At 39.0% G+C, this 14,926-nt stretch overlaps 3 protein-coding genes across 3 annotated transcripts; 1 reads left to right on the forward strand and 2 right to left on the reverse strand.

The window, feature by feature from the left end:
- Positions 1 to 4,605: 4,605 nt before the first annotated feature.
- On the reverse strand, positions 4,606 to 5,598 carry MELLADRAFT_35481 (uncharacterized protein; the record flags this gene model as incomplete). Its single annotated transcript, XM_007409352.1, has 2 exons — positions 4,606 to 4,889; positions 4,986 to 5,598. 2 exons carry the CDS (start codon positions 5,596 to 5,598, stop codon positions 4,606 to 4,608), a joined length of 897 nt encoding a protein of 298 aa, XP_007409414.1.
- A 273-nt stretch (positions 5,599 to 5,871) lies between these two features.
- MELLADRAFT_43151 (uncharacterized protein) lies at positions 5,872 to 9,012 on the forward strand (the record flags this gene model as incomplete). The annotated part of the gene is made up of 9 exons (XM_007409146.1): positions 5,872 to 6,067; positions 6,140 to 6,250; positions 6,397 to 6,453; positions 6,540 to 7,170; positions 7,256 to 7,490; positions 7,557 to 7,894; positions 8,000 to 8,456; positions 8,575 to 8,735; positions 8,812 to 9,012. 9 exons carry the CDS (start codon positions 6,010 to 6,012, stop codon positions 8,885 to 8,887), a joined length of 2,124 nt encoding a protein of 707 aa, XP_007409208.1.
- Positions 9,013 to 10,224: 1,212 nt separating this feature from the next.
- Positions 10,225 to 14,224, reverse strand: MELLADRAFT_85686 (uncharacterized protein; the record flags this gene model as incomplete). Its single annotated transcript, XM_007409351.1, has 14 exons — positions 10,225 to 10,281; positions 10,332 to 10,590; positions 10,683 to 10,730; positions 10,804 to 11,168; positions 11,231 to 12,149; positions 12,218 to 12,350; positions 12,443 to 12,589; positions 12,668 to 12,802; positions 12,874 to 13,085; positions 13,179 to 13,268; positions 13,341 to 13,363; positions 13,421 to 13,553; positions 13,695 to 14,023; positions 14,207 to 14,224. The coding sequence occupies 14 exons, from the start codon at positions 14,222 to 14,224 to the stop codon at positions 10,225 to 10,227; spliced, it is 2,868 nt and encodes a 955-aa protein (XP_007409413.1).
- Between the last annotated feature and the right edge of the window lie 702 nt (positions 14,225 to 14,926).

Raw genomic sequence — 14,926 nt, forward strand, 5'->3', positions numbered from 1 at the left:
AACTTGAAAGCGAATACATATAGTGGGCATGTGGAATACATGCAAGCAAATCAAAAATGACTTTTGCATGAAAAATCGAAAAAGTCGACATGAGGCAAAAGGAACATAATATATAGTGGGCATCTAGAATGAGTGTATAACGGAAACGGACCGGGGAGGGAAGTGGGGCCAGGGGTACCGAAGATGGCGAGTCGGGATTGTATCTTTTTAGTTTTTAGATTTTGCATACACTAAGGCCGCGTTCACTTAAGCCGGATTTCATGAAATTGCGTTCTGGGTGTCCACTTTTCTACATGTAGAAAAGTGATTTTCGTAAAAAAAAATGAAATTTGATGCTTTTCAAAAAAGTGTGAAAAAACAGATCAGGACGCGTTTGATTTGATTACCATTAAGAACGGTTTTGAACTCTTTAAATTCACAACGGTTTTGAGCATTGCAATGAAGAAAGCCTTTGAGCTTTTAATCCTCCAAACCATCCCTTCCAAGTGCCCATGATGTCGAGTTCTTCAAGTTCTAACTCTGATGCCTCATCGATATCCTTTCGACCTGCAATAGAAATTCTCAAGGTCATCATCAAAGTCGGAACAGACTACCTAGCTTCAATAACCACCCATAAAAAACCCTGTAGAACATCCAAGCTTCGAGGAAATCAGTATACGCAGGAAATCCTCGAAGGCAGCGACGTTCGATTTCGAGAGTTATGTCGAATGGATAAGCTTGCCTTCAAGGGCTTGATGAAAGCTCTTGAAGGCAAGCTTTTTGTCCACCGCAAGAGGAGTGTATCAATTGAAGAACAAGTCATGATCTTTCTATATATTGTTGGCAACTCTGGTTCTAATCGAGTCGCTGGAGAGCGCTTTCAACGGTCCGGTCACACCATCAGCAAATACTTTAATAACGTCTGCTACGCCATTGCCTCCCTTCAATCCATCTACATCGTTCAACCTACCGGAGGGGAGATATGTCCTAGAGAAATTAGAAATAATCCTCGCTTCACACCTTACTTCGACAAATGTGTGGGTGCTATTGATGGCACCCACATTCCTTGCATTGTTCCTGCCAATCGACATCCAGCCCATCGAAACCGAAAGGGATTACTCACCCAAAATGTCTTAGCAGGGTGTTCTTTTAACATGATGTTTACCTTTGTGTACGCTGGCTTAGAAGGGTCCCATGCGGATGCACGTGTCCTTCACCGAGCATTGGAAGAACGAAGATTTGTTGTTCCAACTGGTGAGTTGTTCTCAGAATGGAATGGTGATGCATATTGACCCGTTTGTTTGATTCAGATCGGTTCTATCTTGCGGACGCTGGATATGCCAATGTACCAGGATTTATGACACCATATCGATCTGTACGATACCACCTCAAAGAATGGAAGAATTCTAATTTAACACCACAAAATGCCAAGGAACTCTACAATCACCGACATTCCGCACTACAAATTGTAATTGAACGTATCTTTGGCGTCTCAAAAATGAGATTTCCAATACTAGCTGTCATGCCATCTTACCCCTACAAGACTCAAGTGAGGATCGTGATGGCTTGCTGTGTCCTAAACAATATCATCCGGATTGAATCAGGCGAGGATGAGTTTTACTATGAATACATGTTGAAGGAGCGTTTGGAGATGAGAATGGCAGGTGATGGCAAACCTGACTGGGTTGAGCCTAATCCTAATGAACGAACCCAGGCTTCTGAACATAGGGAACACCTTGCCGAGTGGATGTTCAGAGATTTTGTTGATGCACCAGTGGCGCGTAGGCAAGTGTAGATCATTATTGTTGTGCTCTTATCATTGTATTCCTTACTTTTGTATCAAATTTAAAATGAAAATAAAACTGTTCAATTGCGTTAATACATATGTTTTGTTATATAACACGTGAGCGCTAAGATACAAAACATGAAATAGGTTAAATAAAAGAAATAAAAGAAAGAGATGAAGATACAATGAGATCATCAGTCGCCTTCACCCCCCTCTTGAACCTCTTTGTACTCTTCTAATATGCCAGCTTCACTCTTCAACCAGTCCCACCTATAAGCTTTATGCATATGAAAGAAAAAGGAAGCAGTATCATCTTTTTTTAATTCATTAACTACTTGTATAATGTGTTGAGGTTTTAATTCCTTGCCACATTCCTTATTGAATATACTCATTGCTTCTTGTCGCATTGGGTGTTGGTCTGATTTAATTCTGGCAATAGCAAGCTTATCACTTTCATTCTTCTCCTCAAATCCCATAACTCTCTCAGCCGCTTGATTTATTGAGTCAGCTACTAATTTTGGTCCTGTAGTACGTGAACGCTTGGCAGTTGAAGTCGAGGGTCCTGAATTGACTGGGCTCCTTTTGCTGCGTACGAATCGTCTTTCTGGAGTCTCGTCCTCGTCACTAGCACTGTCGTCGAGAGCACATTCAGCGGCTGTGAGACCATTGGCAGACACCCTGCTAGTTCTTGCTCTCTTGTTAAGGTGAATGAAACAAAAAAAAGATAAAAATAAAAAAGAATCAAACGATCTAAACGATTGAACAGGAAAAAAAAGAATAGAAAGAAAAGAAAAGAAAAGGAAGGTATCTTACACCACTCTTTTTCTTTTTTGAAGGAGGTGGCTTATGACGTTGTATTTCCTCAATGTCGGAATCCTTTGTTGGATCAGAGCTGTGAGATTCAGATCGATCTCCTTTTGAACCTTTTTCTGATGGGATATAACACAGTTGAAACAATAGATTAGTTAGTTCAGAGTAATGTAGATTGTATTCAGATGAGGCAATAGAATATACCTTCTTCATTCCCATCTGAATCATCGCTTTTCGGGGAGACGACTTTTTTCTTCTTGCTTTGAGTTCCAAAACCGTCATTACAATTGGCTCGTAAGCTCTTCTCTGGCATGATTCGTGATGTGGCTTCATATGCTGGAAAACCACCTTTGCGGATTGGTTTTGCATCGTTGTTCCCTTCCTATCATACAGACATCACCTCAATCAACTATGTATATATGTGAAGGTTGATTGAAATTGAGTTGCTGACCTTTTCGATCCAGTTAAACCACCATTCCTTATCAGCGTTGACCTCGCCAGTGACCGTGTCAGTTCCAGGAGCACCAGATGATCCAATGATCTTGTCAAAAGCCTTATAAGTCTTCTTTAACTATGTATAAAATGAATCAAATAAAACCAATGAAGCAAGAGAAATGTGAGTACAAAGACCACAAACTCGATTTTGAAGAAAGAGAGGAGTAAGTGGATGATAAGAAAGACAAGTCGATTTGGGCTTGAATCCTGTCAATCCCCAAATCGACCCAGATGTGGTTTTGAGCAGCCTGAATCCTGTCAGAGCTGCACCACTTGGAAAGGAAGGGTAGCCAGAAAAGGAAAGGAACAGATGAAGGTAAAGGTAAAGAACGATCCATACCTTCTGAATTCGATTTTTTAATCTGGACAAAGGTACCTTGACTTTGAATCTATCGTTATAATTGGTCAATACCTGCGTCCAGCCTTCGTGCTTGAGGCCACCATCATTCCCTTTTCCTAAGTCGGTTTGATGTTTGAACTCGTCGATGAGATATAAAGTTTCTTGTTGAGTCCATATAGCACCACCACCCTCCTCTTCTTCCTTATTATCATCTTCATCCTTACTACCTTCATCTTTGTTCTTGTCTTTGACTTTGATCGACTTGCCAAGAGAGGCTGGTTTTGATGTTGATTTCGATTTCGGTTTTGATTTTGGTTTTGATTTCAATTTCGATTTTGACTTCGATTTGTTTTCTTTTGCTCGCTCGATGACCACTTCATCGTCACTGCTATCTTCAGATCGAGGCATTGAGTTTTGGTTGAGTTGAGTGGAATCCAGATGATGGTGATGGTGAAAGAAGTTTGTGATTTGTACGTTATAGTGGGACTTGTCACAAATTTCAGAAGACCCGTGCGATAGAAGGGGACTTGTCCGATTTTGGCCGATTTTGGAAAACAGGTTTGAATGAAAAGGGTCAAAAGAAATCACAGAACGTGATTTCTATGTAGAAGAATCGACTTGGACTGGATTCTTGAAATGTGATGAAAAATCGCATTTTACAAGCATTCTGTAAGTTCTAGAATGCTTGTAAATAAGATATCAAACGCGTTTCACAGAATGTGATTTCTGCGCATTACAGAATGTGAAATTTCAACAGAAATCGCTTAAGTGAACGCGGCCTAAGGGCACATTCACTTAAGGAATTTCTGACCAGAAATCACATTCTGTGAATGCTTTAACACCAAAATGAAAGATGTACCACCAAATAGACACTTTAAATTTTACAGAATGTGATTTCTCACCAGAAATTGCTTATGTGAACACACCTTAACTGCATATTGTCAGGAACTAGTTTCAAGCCAGATTGGAGTACAGTACAAACACAACAACAAAGATAGCTCCCACATAATGACAGCATAGCCAATGCCCCACCAAGGTAATTGAAGGATACAGTTTTTAACTTTGAGTATACCCCTTGATAACAGGTCTAACATGGTCAAAATGATGACAAAGTAAAAGGAGACAAAAATGAAAGGAAATTACTCAATTGGGCAACCCCTTCCCAAACCTTCAGGTCCACAAGGTAATCACTATTTCAAATGGAATCACTTTGCTCAACAATCTTGTCCCACTCACTTGGATCCAGGCCAATCTTCAATACCTTCAAAGTCCAAAAAGTCCTTTCAGCAAGTGTAACATCCCACATCCCAGTTTGTTTACTTTGTTCATTGAGCTGATCAACTTTTGTTTCCATTGATCTTGCATAATTTTTATAGTATGGTAATGTGTACTTGACTGGTCCAATATCAGATTGTAAATACTCTGCTGATTCATCTGACATGAATGGAATCAATTTGGGTCTCACAAATGAGAGAAAAGCTGTTCAAGAATTTCCAAAGAAATTAAGTTTCAAGTGATCAGTTTCATTTTGTGCCTATGGACTCCCGTAGAAAATGCAAAGAAACTACAACATACCTGAAGCAGTTGCAGGACCAATACCTTTAAGCTTACACATCGTCTCAATAGCACCAGAAGTCAATGCATCTTCAACACTCTTACAATCTATCAACTTCTTCACCGCTTCATCTATCACACTTGCTACTAGATCTTCAGAATTGCTATTTACAAGTGATGGCAACGTAGGTCGAAACTTTCCTCTTAGCAATTTCCATCGTAAAACAGTTTCAAGTTTGGTCTTTAAAGCCCATTCCGAATCTAATTCTTTGTCTTTATCGCTTGTTAGTTGAACATCGAGATCTAGTAGCTTTCGATCACCCTTCTGTTTTAAAAGTAGGGCCTGTTCATAAAAACTTGGGTCAGAGAGCTGTGTTAGGAGTTTGATAGAAACTTGATGCTCTTCTGTCGAAGTCTTGATTGTTTGGGATTTTTTTGATGTCGAAGCTTTTAATTTCTTGCTGGGTAGATCACTTGTGGATGGTAATGCATTCAAATCAGGAGGTTCCTGATCCTTTGGATTTCTAGATCGTGAACGTGAGATACGATAGGTTGGTGGGGCCGGATTTTTCGAATGGTCTGCTGACTCAGAGTTTCCTTCGTCCGACTGCTTGAGTTTTCTTTTGGGAGGCATCTTGAATGCAAAATGAATGTGAGTGGTTGGAGTCTGGCCTCTGGAGAGGCGATGTGCGATGAGAAAGTTTTCTTGGCGGCAGCCGTATTTACAAATGTCAAGATGTCCACAGCTCAGCCTCAAGGGCTAAAGCAGGGCCGGACTAGAGCTCCCGGGTAATGGAAGTATCCGACCCAAGTAGAATCGTCCGGGGAATTGTTGAATCCACATATTTCAATTCTTCAGACCTTCACTTCATCAGAGCATTCATCATCGCCTCCATCATCAAGATCGTTCTCAAAGAATATCAAGAAAACTTCAATTTATCAGCTGGCTATACTATATCCCCAAACGCTCAATCTTCAAAGTGATATCAAGACTGCTGCACAATCAAAAACCAAACATTGAGATTAGGTCTGACACCTGGCCAAGATGACATCACCTCTGTCAGATGGCACTGGTTTCTCTCAAGCTTTAGCAATCTGGAGAGGCAAGCACCTTTCTTTCAATCTCAATCTGAATCTACGAAAGCTAATCCAGAAATGAAACCTTCATTTCGCAGATATCAATCTTACCACACTTCAAAAAACACTAGATGCATCAGGACTAGAGATAGTTGAAAATCAAAAGGATAGTTTAATGGGACGTAAAAAATTAGCAGAGCAAACTCGAGGTATGCTCAAACTATCTTCGATCATTCTTATTGTACAATTTTTCAAACATCAGATTTGAAATTTACCGATGGGTGTGTCAATCTTAATGACCACTCAAACACAGTATGATATCTAATGATTATGATGATTATGAATTTTGGGATAGAATTTAAAAAGATTTCGGATGAGGAAAAAGTGGGAGCATTTAAAGGTCTTTTGAAGGGTAAGCCGTTTATTAGCTTCGTTAGAACTCTCATAACTGATCACATATTTTGCTTTCCTGATCCATCACTTTATGATTTCAATCAGCATATCAGTCTGAAATCGATGCACTCACTAAGCGATCCAAAACATCCGAATCAGCCTTTCTGAACATTTACAAACTCTTGGCTGAGGCACCCGACCCATATCCCATACTGGACGCAGCTGTTGACCAGACCGTTCGAGCAACAGAAGCTAAGCTACTAGAATCCGAACTAGCGAGAGCCAAACAGGAAATCAGTTCCCTAAAAACACAACTAGCTGAATCTGAAAAGGTTGATAAAGAATTACAAAAACAGGTAGAGAAGACAGAAAGATTAGAAAGTAAGATGGAAGAAATGGTCAAGACTCAAGTCTCAAGTAAAGAAGCAGAATTAACCGCAGTTTATGGTGAAAGGATACTCAATTTCCAACAACGAGAAAAGGATTTGTCTAAACAATTAGACCTCACCAAGCGACAATTAACAGACCTTCGAACAAGTGACGAATCGAATCAGGCTAAGATTCTAGATGATTTTTCACGACGAGAGTTTGAGACAGTCTCAAGACGTGTAGAGATCGAGATGGTCGAGGCTGACTTGGAACGTTCTCAAAGAAGAGTAGAAGAAGTTGAACGAAGGAATGAGAAACTTAGAGCTGAGATTGAAGTAGTTCGAAGTGGAAGTGAGGGACAAGAGCGGTGGGTCAAGAAGTCATTGCACATCTGGTCTTTTTCAAAATGTTGGTTACTTTTGAGCTTACTCAGTTTATATGATGGATCTCAGAATTCGATCACTGGAAAGTCAGATCACGGAACTTCAAACAGAAGCCACTAGATTGTTATCTACCTTGGAAACTCAAAAACAAATCATATCTCAAACTAAGGAAGAAAAAGTTCAACAAGAGACTGAGTTTACTAAACGTATTAAGAAGCTCGAAGACGAAATTTCGACCCTACGGACAAAGACAGCGCAATATGCTGACTATGATGAAATTAAGCGAGAGTTAGAGATTATCAAAGTCAGTATTTTGAATTTGCTTATTATCAAAAGTCTAAAATTGAATTTGATCCTATCCTATATGTAGTTTGTTGAATTTGCTTCATTGGATCTTGAGGAGGAAGATGAAAACTTTGGTTATGGTGATTCAAGCCCTGGATCATCTTCATTTAATCTTTCTATCAAGATGCCAAATCCAAATGCTGATAAAGCAAACAAACAAAAAACCAAATCCTTGGAAAACTTGCTCATGGGTAAGAACCGAAAATTACAGGACGATCTTACAACGCTGAGGGTCATGCATGATGAACTTTTAACCACCTCTCGTAAGAATGCTATTGAAGCTGATAACCTGAGAGAAGAATTGGAACAAACGAAGATATTGAATGATAAGTTGGAAAATGATCTGGTCAAGATTCAGACTTCGTCGAGCCAGCATAGACTCAACGGAGCTCATACCGGATCATCCTCATCTGCACTCAACTCACAGTCTAGAACTGATGTATTAGAAGGCCTCAACCTCGGCCTTAGACAAGACACCAAAGGATTTAATGTTGATGGCTCTACAACCGAATCAAGTCAAGATTCCAAAGGCAAATCTACCGCCGGCCCCACCACATCAGGAAATGACATGAAACTATCAGCTGAAACGTCGATCCTCCCGATCATCACCAGTCAACGTGATCGATTTCGACAAAGAAACTCAGAACTCGAAGAAGAGTTAAGAAAACAATTTGACATTATCACCTCAACTAGAAATGAAATGAAAAGTTTACAATCCGATAATTTGAAATTATATGAAAAAGTTAGATATTTACAAAGTTATAGAGATGATAGTGTTTCTGGATCGATCATCACTGGTCCATCTGGTTCTAGACTTACGAATAATACCTTACCTAGTGCAGTAAGTAGAAAGGATGAAGAGTTGAGTAAGTATAGGGGGATTTATGAGGAACATATGAATCCATTTGAAAAATTCCGAGGAAGGGTTAGTTTTTTATCATTCTCCCCTTTCTTTGATCAATTCTCTTACTGATAATATGTATATATGTCTGGCCTTCCACATTTTAAACTTGGACTTGAATTCTTGAAATGTGATGAATTAGGAACGGATGGGTGCCCTACAAGCTCTAAATCCACTGGATAAGCTTGTACTACATGTTGCCAACTTTGTTCTAGGTAATCGAGTGGCCCGAAATATATTCCTACTATATGCTGTCATTCTTCATGTTTTAATCTTCATGAGTTTCAGTGAGACAGCCTTGACGTGAGTAGTATTAGCTCATCTTTTCTTGTATTTTTATTTTCTTAGATATTGATTCACGTGAATTTTTTTCTTGTAGGTCTGATCACTTGAGACAATGTGCAGCACCATCGGTAGTTGATATGCCACAAGTATCTGGGGATGTAGCTGGATGAGTTTAGTATTTAAAGATCCTTGTAACGCATATACTTTCTTTATTCTTGGTGATAATCTATTCCATTTGTGTGATGTGGTGTATGTGAAGCGAAATGTTCAATTTTGACTTCCGGATTTTGACTTCAGATTCTCACAAGAGGTGATGACTCTGAGGTGATCAGGTCCACCTCGGAATAAAAAGATGAACCAGACATCATACTTTATGAATGCACAAATCTATTTATTCCTTGATAAAAACAAAGTTCCAAAAAAGCTCAGACTCTCATCTTGTTCATTCTAAATAGCCTCTAGAAGTTGAACCAACTCAAGAATCCAACTTCCCTCACCTTTTTTATATATATTTCTCATTTCTGAATCTCATATAAAAACTTGAGTACATAAGGATAATTTTTTTAATTTATTTATTTCACTGAAAGTACTTGAGAAAAAAAGCCCTCTTAAAGGTAAGAAATAAGTAGTACTATGTATATCACACAAACACACACACACACATAACACACACTCAACTTCTTTATATTTATATGTATATATATACCCAACAAAAAACAAAACGAAGAAACAAAAGAAACAAATTACTAATTAAGTAAAAACAAAAAAACGAAAACAAAAAAGTTAATGATGCCCAAATTAAAAAAAAAAGTAAAGTGTGATTTTTTTTTTCTCAAATCTTTTTCTTCACACAAAAAAAGTAAAATGAAAGAAAAGTTTTGTGATTGAAAAGAAAAAAAGATAAAAGTTTTATAAAAGAAGAAGAAGAAGGAATATTCTATTTATATTTATTTATACCATTTTTTTTCTTATCGAAAAAAAAATGTAAAAAAAAGATTTGATAAAGAATCGAATTACTACTTAAATTTGAATTTTTATAAACTCGAGAAATTCAAAAAAAAACCTCCCAACAAAGAATGATTGAATAATTCATATGTAGTAGGATAAGTTCAAAAGGAATAGTTGTAATAGTTGTAATAGTTGTGATAGTGATACCAAATATCGAGTTTCCAAAATTTCAAAAAAAGCTGTTTCTGCCTTTCTTTCTTCCTCTGTTCTTGGTTCTTTGGTTCTTTAATTCGATTATTTTTTGATCAATTAAAGTTGTTCAATCAATTTCAAATATTCATGCCAACAAGTATGAATCTTTCGACACGTGAATTTTAAAATTAAATCCTTTTCGAAAAATTTAAATTCTTTTTGATCTTCTTCTTCAATCCTTAACTCATTTCCTTCTTCATCTAATGATTTATATTTCGAAAGAAATTCTTCGGTTTGAATCGTTTCATTTAAAAATTTACTAATCACTTTTGAATGTAAATATTTATCTTGAAATCTTACTTGAATTTCAATCTATTATCATCGAGAGGTAACCACAAAGGGTGTGGGTAGAGATTTCATCAGTCTTCAAATCAATCAAAGACAAAAAATCCTCAGAAGAACATTAAACTTTACCTTTATCCCACTAAGTTTAATTCCTTTAGGAGGTGTAACACTAACGCGGATAGCAAAATTAGGATGAAGATAATCAAGTAAACCAGCTTTAAAACAAGTTTGAGTAGGTAACATTAATAATCCAATAGGTTGTGATGATGGATGTAATTTCAATGGTCCATATTTTCTCATCATCTTAATAGGAATTGGTAAGATTCTTCTGAATGGCACTTTAGTTGTATGTAATTGTTTACAAATTGAATGAATAGCTGCTTGTACCCTGTAATTTTGAAAAAAATGACTTTGATCAGTACGTTGAAGGAGACTCAAACCAATCAAGATAAGATTGATGAAGAGTTTGTAATGACTTACATGGACTGGTGATGGATATATTTCAACTGACGACGCGAGAGAACGAATCTACAAAAACAAATGACCACAATAAGACTTCGATCAGAACCTGATCAAAGTATGAAAATTAAAAACTACATACTTGTCATCAATCTGTGCCTTGATACCATCTTCATCTTCTTCTAATTCATTTTCGTCAAATGTAGGTACAAGGATTTCAACATTATCTTGAACTGTTAAATTCCTTTTACCATCAACACTTCGAAGAAGTGACAATGAACATTGAAATCCAGTCTCTTTAACCAAGATTGTCAAATAATAATCCGGAAATCCAGGTAGATCAAAGTAGGTGATCATAGGAAAGATATGATGATAGATTGGTGGTGGTACGTTTCGATTCATTCCACGAGGTGAATGTATAATCAATTCACGCCATTGGACTGGCATATCACGAAAAGCTCGCAAACCCATCCGTATGCCTTTATCTTCGACTTGTTCCAATAGAACCTGATTTGGATAGACAGGTTAAATGATTTGGATCTCTATATCATAATTTATCATTGACTCACTTGTGATTTCAGGTAGATCAAAAGGTTCTTCATCCCTGGGGGATTTATATTGATCCTACGAGAACACGAGCTGTAGTCTGCCGAGACGAACTCCTTTTCACCAATCACCACCAAATCACCATCCATCTTGTCTTTAAAATCACTAATGCGGTCTACCAACACAGGCAAAATCTTGAATCGACCTGAATATTTATCAAGAGTGACCTTGATGACATGTCGACCATGCAATGCAACTCGAATCGCTTTAACTTGAGGACATAATGGAGAGCTGGAAGGGATGTGAAACGCCTGGCGCGGAGTTGGGAAAGGCTCGAACTGAATCGGGGTCACTGATGGGAAGTAAGGCAACAAAGGACTGAGGGATGGATGCCATTCCGGTGTTGGCATCGCAACCAGCTGAAGGTACGCCCGCCGTAGCATACAATCCATTTGTGCTCGTACTGCCTTTAAGATGATATGCTCTAGATCAAGCTCAGTATACTCGACCTCGAGCTCAAGTCCGCCCTTGCCGTCAGGTTTGAATAATATACCGTTGTTAGGTTCAATCAGTAGACTTTCCAAAATCTGGGGAGTAATCGTAGGTGGTTTATGGACAACCGGGGGTGGTATCCGTGTTTGGTTTGCTGTGGGAGGCGGGGGTGGCGGTGGGATTGACAGCTGAGATATTTCGAATGGAACCCAAACAACCTGTAGACGCTTGGTATAACTTGCACCGTGATCACCATCATCGTCTTCGTTGTCCGACTGCTTCTTCTCCATCAACGGATAGCCTTTCAGAAAATCACTGATCCGAGTCTTGGTCACACCCTGCTTTTCGGTTTTCCGCCTGATAGTAATTGAGCCCTGCGCAACGGGAGGAGGTTTCTTGGGACGTTGCTGACCAACACGCAACACGATTTTTGGTGGTGGTCTTGCGTAACTGTAGCAATGAAAAGAGATCAATACATGTCCAAAAGAGCTGATTGTCAGTCGCGATGATCAACGTACGACCAGTAATGTATTGTCAAACTACTTCTGTCAGGGGGCATGAACAGTCTGGTATGCGGACACCAGGCTGTCCTCTCTAGTTGAGATGCCTGGTAATGTAGAGATTCAAGTTGATAATTTAAGCTTAGTTCGCCTGTAGAAAGGATATAATGAGTAAGCCAAGATTGTGATACATTCGGAATGAGTGATAGTCCACGATGAGAGAGTATTGTTAAAAAGACGAACGCAAGAAAGCAAAGAGCCTCATCAGTGGTCTTGCAGGCGGTTTGGGGTCAGGATCTGCCTGTGTTGGAAGACAACGGTGAGCCATGCCGTGATTGGCCGCTTCAATGATGTGTTGCTTGGCGTCTCCATATATTGTGGTCGGGAATTCTGTGCGTCAAGAAGAGTTGGGAAGGGATTAGGGACAAAGATAACTACACGCAAGTGGTAAACCAAAAATGCCTTTACCTCTACCGTGAGGGTTGAGAACCTTGAAGAGAAACTTGACGTGTAAAAGGTACCATATAGCGTCGGCTTGTCCTCCACTGAGAGTTGCACTACATTCAAACATATTTTTGACTCTAAATGTGACCCTGCCATTCGCTGATTGCGCGTATGGAGATGAAGAGTCGATCAATAAAATCTCCCACTCTTAACAGGACTGAGTCACTTACCAATGGTATAGGACCGAAATTCTTTTGGTAGCACTTCACGCGTGGCACCTAACCGAAACCGAATAGCATTGTCCAGATTGTGCATCAGTCGAGCTACTTCTGAGTTCTTTAAACGCGGTTTAGTCGAGAATCGCTCCAGCAAGCTTTCGGGGAGATTTGGATATCCTTGAGTCAGGACTTGCAATGATGTTGAGATATCAAAATTCTTCATTCTAGTAGATTGACATCAGCCCGATAGCCAAATATAAGTGTGAGTGATGTGATCTTCGGCTGGAGTTGAATTAGATTAGCGGTAAAGTGCGAACCTGGCAGAATAGAAACTATTTTTGGAAGCTTTGAGGATCTCAACTGTCCGTTGAAACTGTTGATTTTGCCTTTGTAGAAAGCCGACGATACTCTAAAAGCGGAACAAGACAGATCCATGTTCGACAAAAAAAATCATCGCAATTGTCAATAGGAAAGTTCACGTGAAATAAATATGCAGCTGTTGCTGAATCGAGAGTGGTATCCTGAGCGCGTGAGGCACTGTTGATGAGATAACACGCACCATGATTTTGTGAGTTGGTCCCGCGTTCGCCGACCATTTGACGAGAACTAACAGCTTGATAATCTGCCGACGACTATGAATAACGAAATCGATCACCCTTTTCTTGCGCTCAAAGTCATCTAATGAAGGCGATCTGTTGAATGAATGGTGTGAATGGTTGAAGAGATACGCGACAATCAAGGTCAATGATCAGCCTTGTCACATGTAGGTCTTATAGAAAAAAGGCAGGTGACTCCGAATTAATTTGAATGAAGATTGAAAGATGTGAACTGACGTCTCAGCCACTAGTTGTAGTTCTCGAAAGACTTGAGCAATTGTACGTTGAATGACTATTTGAAGTGGAATGAGATGAGGACCCCAATGCCGCCCTAGCTCTTTTTCATCCAATTCTGCGATTTTTCGAAGTTTTTCATCATCGGTTATGTTTTCAAGACAAGGCGGTGGTAACGGAGGTGGGACTGGAAGAGGATGTGATGGAAGTTTTTGAGGCAAACTTTCACAATCAGCTTTCCCTTTTCCCTTGATAGACTTTGAGGGTCGATTGGATGTATTTGAAGGTGGCGGGCAGGTTCCGTTGGATTGTAAGATGGTACCATTCTGAGACTGCGATTTTGAGTGTTGATGAGGATGAGGATGAAGTCCATTTTGGATTGATGGAGAAGTAGATTGAATTGAATGATGAAGGTGATGAGGTTTGTTTGAATGATTAGGATTATTATTGGAATGATGAATGGCGAGATGAGAAGTTCCGTTTGAATTTGATTGACTAGATCGATGGTGACTGACGCTGGTGGTAGCAGCCATGATGATGCTTAGATAATCAAGATCCTAGATTCAGGAAGGAATAGCCGATTAAGGCGAGTCCCGGATGAGAATGATGACCAGCTGAATTGATGATGATAAGTTTAAATAGTCTCCTGATTTGTTTGTGTGATTGATTTGATCTGATTTGATTTGATTTGATTTGATTTGATTGATTGATTGAAGTTCGATTTGAATAGTTTTCTTGTTGATGATACTATGTAGCAGTAGTTGGTTAGTTTGTTGAGAATGAGTTGGATGAGTTTTATTTTTTCTTGTTGACTGTCTGGGGAATCAAAACGCTGTGAAGGCAGAGAAGTTCAGTTCACACTAAAGAGAGAATTAAAGTTGAATGTTGTTAAGTCAAATACAGCTCAATACTTAATCTACTTATGTAGACTTAAGCTATGCAAAAAGTACAACAACGATGTTCAACTTTCAGGAACAGGTCCATTCGAGTCACTTCCAAGCTATTATCCTAAAAAGGCTGCTTCTTCATTTTCAAAGTCAATCAACAATTTCCAAATTCAATCTACTTCTCAATATACTCTACATACTCTTCGGTCCAACCGATGAACAAGTCTCATCACTGGTCAACGTCTCGAATGTATTTTCAAGTATCTCAAGCTGATAGGTCACAAATCGATTATAACATCTATCTAGAAACACCTCAATTTGACAAAATCATATTCGTTCTTGCCAAGT

This window comes from Melampsora larici-populina, assembly GCF_000204055.1.
Source record: "Melampsora larici-populina 98AG31 unplaced genomic scaffold MELLAscaffold_15, whole genome shotgun sequence".
NCBI classification, from domain to species: Eukaryota; Fungi; Basidiomycota; class Pucciniomycetes; order Pucciniales; family Melampsoraceae; genus Melampsora; species Melampsora laricis-populina.